At 35.8% G+C, this 20,287-nt stretch overlaps 1 protein-coding gene across 2 annotated transcripts; it reads right to left on the reverse strand.

The window, feature by feature from the left end:
- Positions 1-1,686: 1,686 nt before the first annotated feature.
- On the reverse strand, positions 1,687-19,108 carry LOC128236672 (chromatin assembly factor 1 subunit B-like). Of its 2 annotated transcripts, XM_052951696.1 has the most exons (13): positions 19,026-19,108; positions 18,793-18,926; positions 17,416-17,521; positions 16,917-16,943; positions 16,600-16,711; positions 15,996-16,099; positions 12,199-12,295; positions 10,637-10,921; positions 9,995-10,101; positions 7,038-7,089; positions 6,314-6,439; positions 3,331-3,466; positions 1,687-2,851 (listed from the first exon to the last, which is right to left on the reverse strand). In XM_052951696.1, exons 2-13 carry the CDS (start codon positions 18,913-18,915, stop codon positions 2,255-2,257), a joined length of 1,872 nt encoding a protein of 623 aa, XP_052807656.1. In that variant the 5' UTR covers positions 18,916-18,926; positions 19,026-19,108; the 3' UTR covers positions 1,687-2,254. The 2 variants fall into 2 exon arrangements, with proteins under 2 accessions (XP_052807656.1, XP_052807655.1); XM_052951695.1 differs by lacking the exon at positions 19,026-19,108 and having other exon boundaries at positions 18,793-19,019.
- Positions 19,109-20,287: the final 1,179 nt, after the last annotated feature.

A 20,287-nucleotide genomic window follows, 5' to 3' on the forward strand; every position in this document is an offset into this window, starting at 1 on the left:
GATGTCTACAATAGTGAAATGATGTCCACAATAGTGAAAGGTTGTCTACAATAGTGAATACATGTCCACAATAGTGAATGCATGTCCGCATTAGTGAAAGTATTTCCAAAATAGTTAAAGGATGTCTTCAATAGTGAAAGGTTGTCTACAATAGTGAATGCATGTCCACAATAGTGAAAGGATGTCCACAATAGTGAAAGGATGTCTACAATAGTGAAAGGTTGTCCATAATAGTGAATGCATGTCCACAATAGTAAAAGGATATCTACAATAGTGAAAGGTTGTCTACAATAGTGAATACATGTCCACAATAGTGAATGCATGTCCGCATTAGTGAAAGGATTTCCAAAATAGTTAAAGGATGTCTTCAATAGTGAAAGGTTGTCCATAATAGTGAATGCATGTCCACAATAGTGAAAGGATGTCTACAATAGTGAAATGATGTCCACAATAGTGAAAGGTTGTCTACAATAGTGAATACATGTCCACAATAGTGAATGCATGTCCACAATAGTGAAAGGATGTCTACAATAGTGAAATGATGTCCACAATAGTGAAAGGTTGTCTACAATAGTGAATACATGTCCACAATAGTGAATGCATGTCCGCATTAGTGAAAGGATGTCTACAATAGTGAATGCATGTCCACAATAGTAAAAGGTTGTCTACAATAGTAAATGCATATCAACAACAGTAAAAGAATACTCACAATATTAAATGGACAACACATTTTATAGCCTGGCAGTTCAGACAAGATTATCAGTGCTACAGAACTTCTCATCAATGTTAATAGATGCAACCTTAAACTAGATGGTTGTTTTTGCCATTAAAAACTGAAGTCTCCCCCTCTGCACATCGTCTGGATGTAAACAATTGTGTCAAGTTATTGCAAATCCTTCAAGAGATATGAAGCAGACCTGAAATGTAGTCATATGACCTATGACCTCTTAGTGGGAACTTGACCTTGAACCAAGCTGGTTGTAACATATACTCTGCACATCTGTCTCAATATGGTGAGCATTTGTGGAGTTAATTCAAAATCCTACAAGCGGTTCAAGTGATATGGAGCTGACACTATTTGTAGTCATATAACCTTTGACCTTCAAGTCTGACCTTGAACTGAGCTGGCTGTAATATGTGCTCTCCACATCGTCACAATATGTGAACATTTGAAGCAAGTTATTACAAAATCCTTAAAAAATTATAGACTGGAAATGATTTTTGACAAGCAGACCACACAAGTGAAAACAATGTCTCCCCATTTATGGGGGGGGGGGGGGGGGGGGAGACATCATTTAAAAGACTGGGTTTTCACATGCAGTACCAATAGTTATATTCAAGGCTATTCATATCATGTCACAGAATAACAATTCTATTATTAAATCTGTCATAACAAGTGTCTATTGAAACATTACAATGATGTTTGGATTGGAGGATTAGCTGAGGAAATCAAAATATTGTTTCAATCTGCTCATCATTGATCTGTTTATATAGATTGCTCTGTTTAGCAGCTCCTTATGGTTGCTATGATGATCTTCCTCTGTGTTTTTTTAAAGGAATCACTACAGTTAAGTTGGCTGATTATATTGATGTTGCTCACTAATGGAAGTGAATGGATGTTACAATACATCAACTTAAGCATTGCAGCCCTAGGCGAGCAAAAAATTAACAAGAAATATTAAAGAATATTCTTTATTCAAAATAATTACGTTGTTACATATTTCATTAATATTCACATCACATTTAACAGTGTTATTTTAACAAGTTCATTTTTCCACAGAAAGATTTCACACAACACTACATCATGCAATTATATTGTAAACCTGTTAAGCCAGGCGTGAGTCATCATCTTATGGTAGGCACTAATAGACTATTTATTTCAAAACTCAACCTAAATGACAATGATATGGACCCAACATACACCAATACCATCAGTAAGGCTTGTGAAGTTGGGGTATAACAAGAGAATATGCTGACTGGACAGAGATAGCAAAATAGCTCGTCAGAAAGCAGAGTTAAGCGTACCCCGTAACAAGAGAATATGCTGAATGATCGAGGTAGCACAAAAGTTCTAAGTTGTGTATAAAATATTGCACTGATTCTAGACATCTGTCTTCCATAAAAAAAACTGTTCATAGAAAAGTGATCTAATTTTTTCTTTCAGAGTTGTACAGAATACAAAATAGCACTCATAATTTAAAAATATTAAATACAACAGTTTGATATATAAACAACACCGACAAGAAACAACAACTTAAGATTGTTCTGAAGTTGATGGTTTAGCCACTGGACTAGAGTCAAACAGCTTTATAGTTGTTAACTGGACTCTTTTGGGTGTTGATTTTGGAGTGTCCCCTGATTTCGGAGTTACACCAGTCTTGTTTGATATAGATGCAGACTTGGGAGTGCTTTCCAGCGTAGACAATTTTATAGGAGAATTTGAATCCTCAATAACAACACACTCACTACCAGAATTATTTCTTGTCTTTTCTTTTAAAATCTTTGAGGTGGCAGATGAAGGAGACATTGGCTGTTTATTCTTCGGGCTTGTGAAGGTTGCCAGAGTTGTAAATTGAACGTTCTTGGGTTTACCATCAGCCGACCTCACTTTGATTTGTGGTTCACTAGCTGCATCACCGCTAGAAGATGGCACAGAGCTTAAAGTAGTTATTTGAATGTTTCTGGGTTTTCCATCGGCCGATTTGACTTTCATCATCATTGGCACTGGTGCAGGCTTGGGAGGGGAGGGGTGTTTGGTCCCTGTTTTCTCCCCTGAGTTATTGCTGTCTGTGGAGTTCTCCAGGTGAAGATTTAAACTGTCACTGGTAGTCTCTGTATCCATGGCAATGTTCTGAAATATTTGTTAAGCAACACTGGTATCATTCAACAAACATCATTTTAGAAAATGTTCATACTAATGGTATCAATATTACTAATAGTAACATTATTATCATAACTTTACCGTTAATACACCAAACACAAACCAAAAAATATTGCTCCATTAGCAGAGGCCGAAATTTGGCTACTTCCATATTGAAAAAACAGGTTTAAAAATCCAATTTGTAGACATTTCCCAAAAAATGTAATAAATAAATATTTTTTGTTTGTTTTTGGTAAGTCATGGAATGTTTGTTTGAGCTGATATTAGTTGTGTTTGTGGGTTCTAATTGTATGCCAATCTTTCATTAGTTTTCATAAATGAACTTGAAAGCATTTACACGAAACGCTGATAAATTTTCCCAATTTGAAGCATAAAGGCATTAAAATTTCCCTAAATGAAAAGGGTAGACCTCTTCCCAATTTTTGCTGAAATAGCCCTGCATGACCTACCTGGTTATCACAGCTGTTCTTTGCCTCCAGTTTTCCCTCCTCTATGAACGGATCACCTAGTTCACCGGGGGAAAAAGTGACCAGTGTACAGTAGCCGTCTGTTGAAGAGGCTACCAGCGTACAACCATTTGATGACCTGCAGGCAATATCAGATACAATGAGAAGTTTAACTTTATTAATATGTTATTATGCATTAATATAATTAATTTAACAAACTACAAACAAAAACGCTGCAGATGCAAAAGAAACGAGAGCTGTCACAGGAGTGACGAATACCCCCAAATGCCGCCTGGACACAGGAATGGCAAACCATTCCTTTGAAAAGAGGCCATAACTCCAAGGTTACTGCACACTGCATCTTCTTTTATCATGCATGTATTGCAGTGTACGAAATTAGGCTTTGAATCCACTAGCCCATTTGGGCTACCAGATAGGAAATTTTACTAGCCCGAAACCAATTTCACTAGCCCAAACTTAAACACTTAAAAGTATCACTCGTTCGGAATATTTTTTGGAAGTTTAAATACGATTTGGCAACGATTCTGATTATCCAATCAAGCACGCTGATACAGTTTCAATAAATGCTCCACAATCTGAATGCGTCAATAATAAATTATAGTCATACATATATATTAGTATAGTCATCAAAAGTTCAGTAACTAATAAAGTCTTCAAAAAGGTAATACGAGAAAAAACAGAAAAATATTTCCTGAACATATCTTTTATTTAATGGAAAGAGTTATGCAATGCATCCTTGTCAAATCCGATATGCACCAGCGATTGTGCAATGAAATTTTTCTCTTTTCAACTTTCAGTTTCACTTTCAAGTTTCAGAAGTAACAACAAAAATATATCGATGTTTATATTGCCATGTCCTATAATTGTTCTTTAAAAATTAATGGCAAAGCTATTCAAAGGTATAAAATAGAACCTTACTGTACTGTACACAGACAACGAGTTAACTGTATATCCGACAGTTCTCCTTTCACTTTGATTAAATTTGTCAGGAAGTAAGCGGGCACCTGTTTCCTCCGCATTTAAGACAACTTTTGTAGAATGATTATGTTCTGTTCGCATTAAAAACTTAAATATCTTTCTTTTTATTTTAGCTAATAAATAAATATATTAAAATAAAATAAACAAAATATCAATGTTGATATTGCTATTTAAGCATTGTTAATTTTCATAGCCATCGTAGTTGTCGAAAACTGCCGACTTTATCGGTTAATTTACATAATGGGCGGAGTTAATGACGTCATAGAGTTTGACTGCTGCTAATAGACACAGTTACTGGTTAGAAACTGATCGATAATTACTTGTCACTTCGGGCGTTAATGAATTTTGACATGTGTTTATATTTATTGATTAAATAAACAAACATTGAGCACATGGCTTGAGCCCTGAATGTAAATTTCGGCAAATCCGACTTCGCCGTTGTCAAGGCAACTTAATCACTCCAGTCGCCTTGAAGGACGCATTCTTGAATAATAAGGCTTTGCGTATAAAAAACATGATGCGTAACGCGTTTAATTAGCAGGTTTTTTTAAATAACATAAGGAAAAAACGGTAGCCTGGTCGGGCTAGTTTCTGTGGAAAATCGGTAGCCCCAGCTGAAATTTGGTAGCCTCTGGCTATCGGGCTACCGTGAATTTCGAACACTGGTATTGTTTTATTTAAATCTGTTGAGTAATTTAGAAGTTACACTGCTGACAAGAAAAACTAGCTGATGCTCTAGCTGATCTCTTCTGGAATAAGACATCTAGAGCATTCACGAGCTTTTCTTCCAACACGATCATCATCAAATTTTACAAGTACATATTTGGGCTTGAATGCATCCTTATCCACCTGGGAATAAATCCCGGGACTGTTCCTGTAGCCGAATTAACAAGTCCATCTGACAGGTCAATATTTGTAGTAAGCACTACTGTGGCAAATATGCCATACTTAAGTTCTGCTGGTATTCCACTGGCATCTGGTTCAAATGAAGCATGCTGGATTTGTTTTGTTTGTTCATCTTTCCAAGTGTCAATTACTTTTAAGGTAAATATTTGCTCATTTAGTTTTTGAAGGATCTATCGAACTTGACCTGTATCTTCTGATGTTACACCTGTGTACCAAAAAATGTTCAAATCTGTCAAGCCTTTCATGAGTTATCGTCTGGAAACCATTTTTCTATTTTTAGTAACAGTGACCTTGACCCCACCAGCCCCAATATCGAACTTGATCTGTATCTTCTGATGTTACACCTGTGTACCAAAAATTGTTCAAATCCGTTTAGCCTTTCATGAGTTATTGTCCGGAAACCGTTTTTCTTTTGTTTAGTAACAGTGACCTTGACCTTGGCCCAACCAGCCCCAATATCGAACTTGACCTGTATCTTCTGATGTTACACCTGTGTACCAAAAATTTTTCAAATCTGTCAAGCCTTTCATGAGTTATCGTCCGGAAACCGTTTTTCTATTTTAAGTAAAAGTGACCTTGACCTTGGCCCCACCAGCCCCAATATCGAACTTGACCTGTATCTTCTGATGTTACACCTGTGTACCAATTTTTTTTCAAATCTGTCAAGCCTTTCATGAGTTGTCGTCTGGAAACTGTTTTTCTATTTTTAGTAACAGTGACCTTGACCCCAATATCGAACTTGACCTATATCTTCTGATGTTACACCTGTGTACCAAAAAAATTTCAAATCTGTCTAGCCTTTCATGAGTTATCGTCGGGAAACCATGAAAACCGACAGACCAACCGACCGACCGACCGACAAGCTCACTCCTATATACCCCCTCAAACTTCGTTTGTGGGGGTATAATTATTTGTGTTGATACGTAGATGAAATAAATTGACCATTTCTTCAAAGATTGCGATAGCGCTTTGTTTAACTGGCCTACAAGCACCTTTGCCTAAGTTAATTTGCCAACAGTAGTAATGCGTTGACTCTGCATTGCATCTTTGATGCTCTGCCCCAGGTATTATGTACACATACCATGCAAGGTCTGAGAGTTGGTGGTAGTGTATGTTGGTGACGTAGCCGAAGGGCTGAGGCTGCTGGGTATCGTACAGTTGTATGGAATCCTCTGTCGCAACAGCAAACACCATCCGGTAAGGCAAACTGTGGAACATTATTAGTTTATTTATATCACCACAGGCAGAAAAGCTAACACTTGAGGTCAGCAATTATATACATTAGTAAAGTACATTAAGTTTGAACAAACCTTCACTTGTATTTTTGTAGCTTCAAGTTGAAAATACAGGTATGGTTAGATAGAAGTTTATTTCATAATTTTAACTCTTTGTTACTATATTGTTCTTAATATCAGTACAATAACATTCCATTGAATGAAACAACTTCATTTATATTTCTACAATTCAGAGACCAAACACTCAAAATCCTTTGCTCCTTCTCCTAACAACTAATCCTAAAATATTCTATTTCAGTCTCATTATTTCATCAAATAGATTTTCAATATATTTAAATGCGTTGTTTTCTCCAAACCGATCCTTTTAGCTTGTTATATAGAGCCTCTACAAGTAAAGTTCTTTTTCCAAGTACTGCCTGTCCATAATGTCAAGACTAATATAGACACAATATGAGGGAATTCATTAGTTTATTTCTACTGTTGCAATCCCAGATATAAAAAAAATAATATTGTATTGAAATGTTATGTACCGTACTTTTGTTCAAATAAAAATATGTTTAAACCACAAACCAGAACAGTGTGGAGTATTTTTCCCATTCTTTCATGTTGTTGTTTTCTTGATCTGAAGGCAAATAATTATGTGATATGCAGCATAAAAACATTTTACATAACAATCATGAAAATGGCAAAACACACTAGTGACTACCGTGAAAAGACATATTTGTTAAAAGATTTTAAAAACCTATGTCAAAAAGCAAATATCACAGTTGGAACTTTTCATTGACAAGCCTGAATACTAATTGACTTTAGAAAATGTTTACAAGGTCGGCTAAATAAAATTCAAATTAAAACAGAGTTGCCACCAAAAAAGAAACATAAAATTTCCAAACTTTCACTGACCAGTGTCCATGATCCTGAACTGTCTGACTCAGAAATGTAATTTTATGAAGGAACAAAAAATCAGCTTTATTCCATTTCCTTTACAAAATATATGCAGTGATAGTACAATATTTTAATAGTAATACAATTCAGCAGAGTTAAATACAGCTACAAGGAAAGTTAGAATGTAATGAAGATTTGCAATTTTGAGTCTTGAGCTGCAACTGTTTGCATTGCAAAATGTGGCTCTTCTTCAGTAGAAAGCTTCCCATGCTTTTATATCTGATATATTAAATATTGTTGTGTTCATCTTGCCTGTGGTTGCTCTTTTACTCACAATGTATCGGTATGTAATTTTAATTTTGGAAGGGATCACTTCTTTTAGGGAGGAGATACCGAAGTTGGAAAGTAGGAGTCTATGCGAGATCCCCACAAAGAAAGTTAGTGTCGACCCCTGAAAACTCGCCAAGTTTCATCAAAATCGGATAATAAATACTTAAGCTTTTGTCTGCACAAGGTTGAACATCAATGCTGCCAACGACGCAATAGGTAAAACCTTAATGTTTGCCCTCTTCCCTTTAAGGGCGACACAAAAATACCTGCACTCTCTTCATACAGATGCATGGGTGTACACCAATGGATTTTTGAAAGGTAGCCGTGTCTTTGATTTACGATTTGTTCTTACAATGGGATTTTTAAATCAAAGAGTTTTAACAGAATGCTAAGAGAAAAATCAGGTAGTCCTTGACATATTTAGAGACTCCAGTGTTGGTATTTCAATAAAAAAACTAGAAGCGCCGCAATGCGACGAAACCAGGTTTTTTTGTTATGGGCAATCAGAAATTATAGCCAATTAATTTGTTGTATGACTTTATCTTTACTTTTATCAAAAAGAAACGTAACTGAAAATTACTGTTGGCTGAAACCATTTTTCTGTTTTTAGTTATAGTGACCTTGACCTTAGCACCTCCCCACTCAAAAGCAATTCCAAGCTAGCTCTTCACATAAGCTACCTACACACTAAGTTTCATCAATATCTATCAATGCTAACTTATGTTATTGGGCAGAAACCATTTTTCTATTTTTAGTAACAGGCGACCTTGACCTTAGCCCCACCCCCCTCAAAAGCAATCCCAAGCTAGCTCTGTACATAAGCTACCTACACACCAAATTTCATCAATATCTATCAATGCTAACCAGGGCTTGAATTTAACTTTTTTGATACTCGCAATTTTTTGCGAGTGCTTAAATTTTCAACTCGCAAAAACAAGACACTCACTCGCATTTTTTAAGGGCAAATCTTTGTGTTTTCTAGGCAAAATACATATTGTATGGAACACAATGATAGGTATAGTTTAATTGATTTAATGAATTATCATCTAATTTTACATTAAATGATATCATCATGTAACACTGACTGTACGTACTGAGGAAGTCTGACAAAGCCAGTATTGGTCTGTGCAAAATATTTTGAAAATGTTCCTTTTGTCATCTGTGTTGATGGTCAATTTAATGTACAACTCCCTCTTTCGCTTACAGTTTTAACGGACATATTCTTTCATTTTGGCTTCTTTTTGGGAACTGATTGATCATCAACATCAGCGATTTTAAATCAACATGCGTAAAAAAACAAATCTTTTTGCTTGTCATCATTCTACAGACTGTGTCTCGATACGATTATTGCTAAATACCACCGCCAAAAATGGAAATGAAAGACCAGTCTACAAAACTGCATAGTAACGAGTACCTGCCACATAGTAACAAGTACCTGCCTGTCCACATAAAGTTAATCTACGTCATCAATTTCTGTATGTTGATCGGAAAACGAAAGTAGGCATCTCTAAAATTAGTGTTATACCTATTGTGCAGGAATTGATCACTGATTATGTTCATATCTCTTTCAAGGATTGCATATTTTCTGCAAATTTTGAAGTCGCAAATTTTTGGGAGTGTCCTTAACTTCAACTCGCATTTTCCAATTTTGGCTCGCATTTTGCGAGTGTGCGAGTGCTAAATTCGAGCCCTGCTAACTAAAGTTATTGGGCAGAAACTATTTTTCTATTTTAAGTAACAGTGACCTTGACCATTTTTTTATTTTAAGTAAAAGTGACCTTGACCTTAGCCCCTCCCCACTCAAAAGCAATCCCAAGCTAGCTCTTCACATAAACACTTACACACCAAGTTTCATCAATATCGGTCAATGCTAACTAAAGTTTTTGGGCAGAAACCATTTTTCTATTTTAAGTAACAGGCGACCTTGACCTTAGCCCCACCCCCCTCAAAAGCAATCCCAAGCTAGCTCTTCCCATAAGCTACCTATACACCAAGTTTCATCAATATCTATCAATACTAACTAAAGTTATTGAACAGAAACCAATGTTTGATGCCCGCCCGCCCGTCCAACGACAACCTCATTCTAATAACCCGGTTTTCGTTGAAAACCTGGTTAAAAATCTTCCTCCCAAATATTATTACAGGGCAAGAGGACTCAAAATATCAGTGTATTTGTCGGACATCACTCTGATTTTCCTGTTAGGTGGCAACCCGGTTTGAAAAAGCTTGCCGGACAGTTCAACGGTGCATGGCTTGCGCTTATTTCTATCACTGTTAATAGGCATGTTAAATTCAACATGATGAGTTAACCTTACCTTGTTCAATGTGCAGATTTTTTGGTATTTTCCGGAGTTGAAACTTCTGTGGACAGCAGCGCACTGCGATGGTCACTTTGTCAGGGCTGGGCAGGTATAGAGCTGGTCTGAAAATAAAGCATATCAGGTCCTTTAGGCATTTTATACTTAACCTTGATGAAATTTACTTGCAATCAATTAATGAGAACACCCAAGTAAACTCAGTAATTGAACTAAAATTTTGTAAACTGGATGTGTCACCTGTCAGGATTATCAACAGGTCACCATCACCTCCATGTGGGTCATTTTATGACCATGATTAATGGGCATTCCAAGTTTAAGGACTCCACAACAAGTCATTCAAATGTTATCGAAAAGGGAAGTGGGGTGGAGACAATGGACTTAGTTATCCCCATTCATCTGCCATGATGCACAAGCGTAACAAAAACTGGTAAAAGTGAACTTCATAATCATTTGTTAATTTGAAAAGCTTTTAGGCCATTTCTTTCTTTGATTAGGAATTATTGTTAATAACACCGAAAAAATACCTGAAACATGTCTAGACTAGGATTTCATCATATGAATCAACCTGGTTGTTAGTTTTTAACAGGCATAAAACAACATCGACATTATAACTGGTTTTAAACCCTACACAACTCGTACTTGTTCAGACAAGCCCTGGTGAACACAAACGTGGCATTTGTGACAGGATCTGTTTCTACCAGGCCTGCTGGTATTATCAGCAGCTCTCCGTCCGGACTGAAAGTGAGGCGACGGAAAAACGAACGCATTGTGTCGTCGTGAAACATGCGGAAAGTTTTGGGTTTGCTTTCCTTGTTTTCTTCATCATTTTCTGACGAAGGTTTAACAGTATGGCTTGCAGGCAGGCTCATTTTCTTGATGTTGTGAACACAATTTCTGGTGGCAATGTTGTACACTCTACAGGATCTGCAATATTTAAAATGTTTTTTTAAAGACATGATGAGGTGTTCAAGAACAAATGTTAGTAAATATTCTAAGTTTGAAAATATTAACACCGATATCAAACATAGTAAAAGCAGAAATCAATGCATTTGGAACATCTGCTATGCATCGCAACACATATTTTGTTACAAACATCTGCAGATTATTGAATTAACATTATGTCATAAATGAATAAATGTTTAATCAAATATTAATATATGTTTAAAGATAGTATTTTCAAAAAATCAACATCAGCTATAATTAGCTTTTTACATCTCGCATTTCACAACACAACTTTTTCACCATTGAAAAGTGTGTATTCTACGTCAATTTTACCACAAATTAATAATTTTAGATATGCAAGAAAAAACATAAATCATGGTTTTCCGGCCCGGATCGAAAAGTCCGACCCTCTTTCTCGCGGCGTGGCATGTAACTCGGCAAACCTCTTTACGTGTATGCCCTCAGGTCAGATTTTTTTATCCGTACCAGAAACACACGATAGATACTTTAACTCCTTAACAACCAATTTATATTTAGGCAATGCTTTTAGCGGCCCTTTTGGGTGGCAAATTTTGGCCCCATTCACCTCCTGAAAAAGTATATTTTCCCCTACCCAGGTAAAACATTCATGTAGCAATAAAGTGCCATTCATGAATATGTAAATAGGTTAGTTGAATAAAATTCTATGAAAAATCTGATCCCTGTCCACACTGCGTGGCCTGTAAGTCAGCAAGCCTCGTTACAGCTGACGCGCTTGCCCTCGGATCAGATTTTTCTATTGGTACCACATGATAGATACATTTACTCCTTCACAAGTATATATAGGCACTATTTTTAGCGGCCATTATGGGGGGCAAGTATATTTTCCCCTACGCAGGTAAAACATTCGCCTTAATTTTTTTTAATATGTATATATATATATATATATATATATATATTTTTTAGAAGCAGTCACCTCTTTTAATATTTAGTGAATGTAGCAATAAAGTGCCATTCATGAATATGTAAATAGGTTTGTTGAATAAAAGGTTTGAAAACAAGCTGAACATGTATTGTGGAAGTATTTCTCCTTTTTTTTGCCAAAACGCCACTATTATCCTCCTGTCATAGGGCCCCGCCACTATTATCCCCCTGTCATAGGGCCCCGCCACTATTATCCTCCTGTCATAGGGCTCTGCCACTATTATCCCCCTGTCATAGGGCCCCGCCAACTTTCCTATAAAGGCGCAAAATAACACTGATAGGATACAGGGTATTACCTATCTGGACTTAGTGTTGCCACAAACTCATTTCTGGGGTCCCATGCTACTCCCTGTACAAAACTGTTGTGTTCATTAATCAGGCATATTTTCTGATCTGAAATAAAAAGGTACATCAGAGCCTGTCAGCACAAATTACCATTCACACACAAGAACAATGAAAGTAAATACAAAATCGTACATGTTTTTTCAGTCAAAAAAGAGCATAACTCAACAAAATATTATTGTGTACCATGCAAATGAATGAATTGGAATATCTTGAAAGGTTATTGAATTATTAATATTTACACAAATGTTTTTTTACAAATGCACCAAGGCTTTCACAATGAAGGTAATGGCTGTCACTTGGCTATAGGGAAATTGACCTGGGGCCCTTCCAAAAGGTAGTTTTGACGCTTTCAAATTATATCAAGTTTGAATAGTGTTACAAGTCTCTCTCTATATATATTACTGTGAAATCATTAATGTTCGTGGGCATGAAATTTCGTGGTTTGCCGAAAAAAAAACAATTTCGTGGGTACTTAAATGCGATCGTCCTAGATCGTCTGCATAATATCCACGCGCTGGCCCGTGATTTCCGTCTTCTACGTCACTCGGTTTATGACACTCGCTAATGTGGTACGACATGCCAATTAGTGCATATACTCATGTCACTTATCGATTTAATTGGGAATAAAGGTAATAAAAGAAGATGTACCCTGATCATAAATACAGATAGGGGAAGCCATTTAATGCTAATTAAGAATTTTGCAAACTGTGAAAACACCGAAAAGGTGCGTATATTGTCACGTTCGGTGCTTAGTAACCTTCAATGTACTAGTAATTATTTCATTAAATAAAAAAATCGAGTACAGACACTCATCACGCACATCTTGTAAACTTGGAGATTTTCATTAACAGCACACGTGCTTATAACTGTCATTTGCTGCATAAAACACATTTAATTGATTTGGTTCATTATTTGTTAAAGGCAGTTATAATATATTAACAGAATAATGATCGTAAGTTATATAGTGAGACAGGTTTTAACACACTATACTGCGACCTCTGTAAATGATATAATAGAGTATGTACGTAACAAGGCAATTGAAAAAGTGAATAAAGGGTTTATATTTCGTGGGATCTTGAATTCATGGATCACCTAACCCACGAAAACCACGAACATTAATGCCCCACGAACATTAATGATTTCACAGTATAATATATATATAGAGAGAGAGAAGAGTGAGAGAGAGATACATTCATGGATGAATTAATATCATAAAGAATGTTGCCAAAGTTTTATTATTGTATATATAAATAGAGTTGTAAATTGTTTGCATTTTTGGGCAATTAATCTATGAAATAGTAATTATGATATATATAACAGGGGTCGACACTAAGCATTTTTCCAAGGGATCCCGAAGGGACACTAACATTTGAAATCAGGTGTCCCTTCCTGAAACTAGGAGTCCCTTCCACTTTTTACATTTTTTTCATTGTTGAGTCTGTTTTAATATTAAATTCAACATACAAATACAGTGTCTTTTACTTTTCAATTTGTAATTCAAGTATACACTTTAATATACATGTATGTTTTCAGCAGCATGTATTGACAAGTTTAGTAGCACTGAATGTCAGACATATGATGCTCTGGCAATGGCAGTGAGGTATATTTTGGTCTCTAAGTTGGTAGATTGGGTTCAAAAGTGGTACAATGTCTAAGTTAATAAATATCCCAACCTGCCCTAAAACTTTAACCTGAGTTCCATAGTCAATCAGGGGCCATAATATGTATAAAAGATAATATGGAGTTATCTAACCTCATTATGTGATGGCTCTGAACAACTGTGTGAAATATTAAGTCAATTGAATGAATGGTATTGGAGTTTTAAGTGAAAACCCCAACTTGCCCTAAAACTTTAACCATAAGTCAATAAGGGGCCATAACTTGTATTAAGGATAATCTGGAGTTATGTAATATCATTGGGCCTAAAAAAAATACATTTGGTTCGGGTTACCCGACCCTACCTACGGAATAGGCGCCGACCCTACCGTTTTTATAGTCAGTTTGAAAAAAAAATGAAAAACTAAAAACAAAAAAAAACAAAAAAAAAAATCGTTTTTTTTTAAATTGCTTTTTTAATATAAAGTTTAAACCTTTAATGCTTGGACAGAAGATAGCTTTAACACCATTCTCCAATGATGAAAATTATATTCTTATATAAAACCTAATAAAAAAAATAAATAAAAAAAAATAAAAAGCCTACCTACCCTACCTATTTTTTTTAAGGATGTAACCCTAACCAAATAAATTTTTTTTTTAGGCCTTGAGTGATGGTCCTGAACAACTGTGTGAAGTATTAAGTCAATTGAACAAAGGGTAGAGAAGTTTTTTTATAAATATCCCAACCTGCCCTTAAACTTTAACCTAAGTTTCATAGTTAATCAGGGGCCATAATCTGTGTAAAGAATAATATGGGGTTATCTAACCTCATCATGTGATGGCCCTGAACAACTGTGTGAAGTATTAACCCAATTGAATGAAAGGTATTGGACTTATAAGTGAAAATCCCAACTTGCCCTAAAACTTAACCGGACGCCGACGCTGGGGCCAGTAGTATAGCCCACCTATTCTTCGAATAGTCGAGCTAAAAACTTGATGTTGTTACTATTTTTAGATTTTCAGAAAATATGCATAAAATACATCATGGTTCAGGGTCTTGTCAGATGTCGGTGCTTTTCATTGAGAAACAGTAGGAATATAACATCTGGCTTGTGAAAACTGAACTCACTAAGGAGCTGCTGATAAATCAATCAGACTGCCCAACAGGTGTAGTGCATAATGGAAGAGCAGACGACCAAAAATTGTGTATGTTAATTTTCGCGCCAAAAAGTCGTAAAATTTTATAAATTGACTGTAGATAATGAATAAAACTTAGCAAATGTTATTTCTATTATGATTTGATCACGACATTAAAATAAATGTCTTTAAAATAAACAAAGAATACTGATAAGTTGAATGCCAATTAACAAACAATGCTGAATGTATGATGCCGGTCTTTTGTGACGTAAATGTTACTGTAAATACTCGAAGGTCGTATCATAAAGGTATCACCAGTGTTGGCATCTTTTTTGGGCGGTTCTGACACATAAGCAAAACAATTCCACATAAGTATTTTACCGATAATAAATCTCTGTCACCTCTGACCTTGTTGAAAATGTAAACAACAAAACGGAAGTGTTAACCCGCATGCGCCCTGTGAAATTACCAGTTTATTTATAGATTCATGACGTAACTATAGTCAAAAAGTCAGCTATACTTTCACGTTGGTGTGACCGATAATAATAATCATAATATCATTTTGACATGCACTGTCAAGAAATTTAGGAGGACCCAAATTTAGGTAATTAATAAATAATGAAATGCTACTTATTCATTGATATTTAGCGTTTATCGGTCAGAAATTTAAGTGTCCCGTCGGAATACCAGACTTCAAAGTTTAGGTGTCCCTCCCGAAAAATTGGTGTCCTCGGGATCCCGGGACCCCGTTAGTGTCGAACACTATATAATATACCATAATCTAGGTTATTCAATACAAAATTTATTTACGAAATTACTGATAACAACTCTGGCTAGTTTTTATCAAGTTAAGAAACAAGTGACTTCTCATGATAAATCCTCTATATCACTGTATTCAATCTAATGTCTACAACATAAGAAAATGCTTCTGCATGTACCTTGGTGGAAAATGTATACAACATGAAGAAAAATACCAAAAGATGAGTGAGAAGCGGCCCCTAAAATCAATACTAACCTTTAGTAAGGTCCCAGAGTATAGCACTATTGTCCACCGAGCCTGAGATCATGAATTTGCCATCCGCTGACCAGCTAACATCGTAGATATCCTCCAAATGACCCCTACAGTGGTTAAGCAAAATAAAACATGAAAAACAGCAGATTTTTCCAGAATTCATATCAAAAGTCAATTAAAGCACATTAGACAAAACCGGCGAGCTTAAACATGTACTTTCTAGTAAGAAGTTAAAAGAGTATCAAACTGTCACAAAATACACCTGTCAAATAATGACTGTTTTTTTCAAGTTGGTGTAATTTAAGCAAATCAAGGGCCATAACTCTGAAGAGACTGGGGCAACATGGCTGGATATTGATCTTAGCCAAGATATTCTGCCCATATTGTCGAATTTTGGCTCGAGTGCGGACAACTGAAGGGATGCAGCCCATTCATCTGCCGCAGGTGAATACACAATACTTAGAGGACATTGAATTTTATAAAACGGGGTTAAAATAATTGTAATCGGAGAGATAAATCAACAAACTTTCTATTCTGAAATAAAATATGTTAATCCTTTAGTTTGGAGCCAGTATACATTCCCTCATTACCTAAAAAATGTCTGTACCTGAGTATTTTAAGCATACACCAGTTTTCCTTATTGTCTTCCTCATCCTCCTGAAATATGTTCACCGAGGGTGCCTCTGTCTCGCTCAACTTCCAGAAGATAATCACGCTATCTGCAACAGATAAACCAACTTTGGATTCTGTGTGCAAGCATCTTTGCAACAAGCATGCAACAAACTTTCATCCATAATTGTTAACAGTTATCTCTTTTGTTTAGCTAATTTGAAATTAACTGTCACACAATACCTTTTTATTTTGTATATCTAAATTTATTCATTAATATTTGAAAGAGAAATATTTAGACAAAACTCAACATACCATCTCCAGCAGTGGCCAGAACTTCACCTTGAAAAGAAAACCATTCATAAATATACTCAATAGATGTATGGATCGACAGGCAGAATCAAGCATAATCTGTTGCAGTACTTGTCAAAGACTAAGGAAAGTTTGTGGCCAGCAAGGGTTTTGAACAAAAGTCACGATGCATGCAAGTCAGGCATTCTACCAACTGAAATAACCACTAAGCAACGTAATCACTCTCTGAGCAGTGGTAGTTTCGACTGTTCAATAAATGTATTTGTAAAACAGGGGCTTGTCTCCCTATTTGTTCAGATTTCTTTGTTCATGTATAAAAGAATATTTTCCTACAATTACTCTACATGTTTTGATCATGCCTTATCTTGTTGACAATTAATACTGTTCTTGACCTTTAATGTAGCAGTGATATGGCAAACTTACGACATTTTTAATGACACGCATGGCACAATTCTAAATGATCAGTACAACCACTGACCTACAAAGATATAAGAAACCTTACCATCTGGTGAAAATCTGCAAACATTGACTGCCTTTGTGTGTCTTTTTAAGTTGGCAAGGAAATCTACACATGCCTTTCCATCTATATCTTCTTTGATTTGCCAAATCTGTAATAAAAACAAAAATTGAAACTGTTTGCTGCTGCCACACAGACGTTACATAGGCCTGATAGTAATTGTCCAGAGAAAAACAATAGATATGGCTTTTAACTGCTCAATTAAAGAAAGCATTCCAGCGCCATTTACCTTATTTTCTACTCAGTCACTTAAAAGTGTGTGTATACCACGTGACAAATTGCGTCATAAATGCTATGTCAGAAGGCAACATATTGCTTTGAATGCTGATTTAAAACAAAGATAACTTCACTATCTCTTCACCATTTCAAATGAAACATAGCACAGTCTACACCGCTTACGATGTCAAGCCTTCGGTCTTTTACCAGAGTTTGATTGGGGGTTTAGTTTCTTAAAACACTTCCACAAACATTTTCAAAAAACGGCTGCCTAACGGAGCACTGTCAAAACATTATTTTGGAAATATGTTTGTCAAAGTGATTGATGAAACTAATCCCCTTATCAAACTCTGGTAAAAAACGAAGGCGGGACGTTTTTTGTTTTTTTTAATTTTTCAGCAAGGGCAGTTGAAATATCATTTAGTTCTAAAATATCAGCATATTAAACATGATTAAACCAACGCCTAATAGGTAAGAGCTAGGCTTAATGTAACATTCGCACCCTATCCTGATCGTACCAAACTAAGAATGCCCCCTGCATATATGTTTTTATTCATTTATGCCATCATAAGTGTTTAACTGTCATTGTTTTTTCTTCATTTTAGGAAAAATAATGATACATTACACAAAAGGAGACTCCAGACAAGTACACTAATACACACCCAAAAAAGACGTACTTCTAAATTTAAAAAAACAAAACAACATAGTTTTATTTTGAAAATGAATGTAAATGCATTAAATTGGGTATGAAAATCTAATTTCTATGGGGAGACCCCCAAACCCCCCTTGTAAAAGGTGTTGCCCCTTTCACACCCACCACTTTCAGAACTCCACCCCGCCCTTTTCAAATCCTGGCTGGAGCACTGTTAATTATGCCTATATGCTTTAATCCGCAGTGACAATCATAATAATAATCAATTAATTCAATAAACATTTTCACAGCGGTTACAATGATTGACTGACAGCCAGAAGGCCTGTCCGGAGGATTAAGATATTTGTAGTAGCCAAGAAGAATGGACAACAGCCAGAAAGGGGAAGGTTTAAAAAAAGACATCTGTCATAATATGTTTATCGATCCAGTCTATTTCGTAATTGAGAAGCATTGGTGAAGAAAAGGTGATACCTTTATTACGTTTCTGCACTTACCCTCACAAATTTATCAACGCCTCCAGAGACCAAACGTCGAACAGAGCGACTACCAGGCTGGATGTCAACACTGTAAATTGGGTCCCGCTCATGCCAAGAAATCTCGGGAGTCGTCACTTTCATCTTTGATAACACTAAAACACAGATCACAGTTGCATGACAATATGCCTGAAAATAACACTGTATATATATGATACTGGAAATGTGATTGAGTTTTATTTCTAGTGACTTACAACCCGTTCTTTAATGGAAATATTTGTTTTCTTTTGCCGCTCTTTTAGGGCCGCTCACGTCGTTTATTATAAAAATGTTTAAACGTCCGTTATGAAAACGGGACTTCATCAGGAGACAGACAACACATACCCCGTTACTGATATACCGCAGTGACTTCCCCTAAAATACCCCTCATACCCGGGAACAACATTTTAAGTCAGAATCTTTGTCATATTTGACACCAAATTGTTTTTTAATGTGTTGTCGCCTTACTGTATGCTCTAAAAAGTTAAAATGGGGACATTTATCACGTTCTATGACAGCTCTGCTGGATTTTGAAAAGTACCACCAATCAGAGTAACTGTAATATTGCTGACTTAACCTAAATCTGCTTGCAGACTAAAAACTGCGTTGTTATTTTTTTATATCGTTCTTAAATTTGAATTTGGATTGAATTAGTGTATATTTCACATTTCTGAATAGGCTCATCCAAAAATACATATAATTGAAAAAAGATACATACTACCAAGGTTCAAAATGCTATTAATTAAGGCGTTTTTGAAACGCGTCAATTACCGTCCAAAGCATGATCAATCTACGTCAGCGATAATTGTCATGATAAACTACTTTATACTATGCGTGTTGGGAACCCCAATATCGTGTCAACAGAGCATGTGAATTGACACGACTGTTCCAATATGTAGATAGGAAATAATCTTCGGACAGTTTGTACTGTATAGAGCAAAACCATGAAGGAACTTATACTGACTTCACGCTTTGTATCATTGGTGTGTTATTGAGTCTTCGGTAATATTTTATCCCATTCAAACCTAGTTCGTCTGTGATATTTTTATTGATGAGCTTACAGCGCTGAATATATTTTTTTCATATAAAACGTCGCTAAATAGCGAGCACTTTTTCAATGATTTTTATTTAGGACGCAACATTAAAGTTATTGCATAAGTTATGTATCGACAAGTAGTCTCAATAATTCAGCCACTCTGATCAAAGCCAAAGTGTTAAACAAAGTTATTAGCCTACTCTGTTAGTTTCGTGCCTTGAATGGTGCTCTTTGGTTTTTCGTGGCTTCCATGACTGTGTTTTAGCATTTTTGTGAGAGTAATTATTATGCAAAACGGGGTCTAAGAAGCTTGGACTACATATACCGTCATTCGATAACTAATGTTATTGGGCGGAAACCATTTTCAATTTCTAGTTACAGTGACCTTGACACACACAACGCTCAAAAGCAATACCCAGGTAGGTCATCACATAAGCTACA

This window comes from Mya arenaria, chromosome 6, assembly GCF_026914265.1.
Source record: "Mya arenaria isolate MELC-2E11 chromosome 6, ASM2691426v1".
Taxonomy (NCBI): Eukaryota; Metazoa; Mollusca; class Bivalvia; order Myida; family Myidae; genus Mya; species Mya arenaria.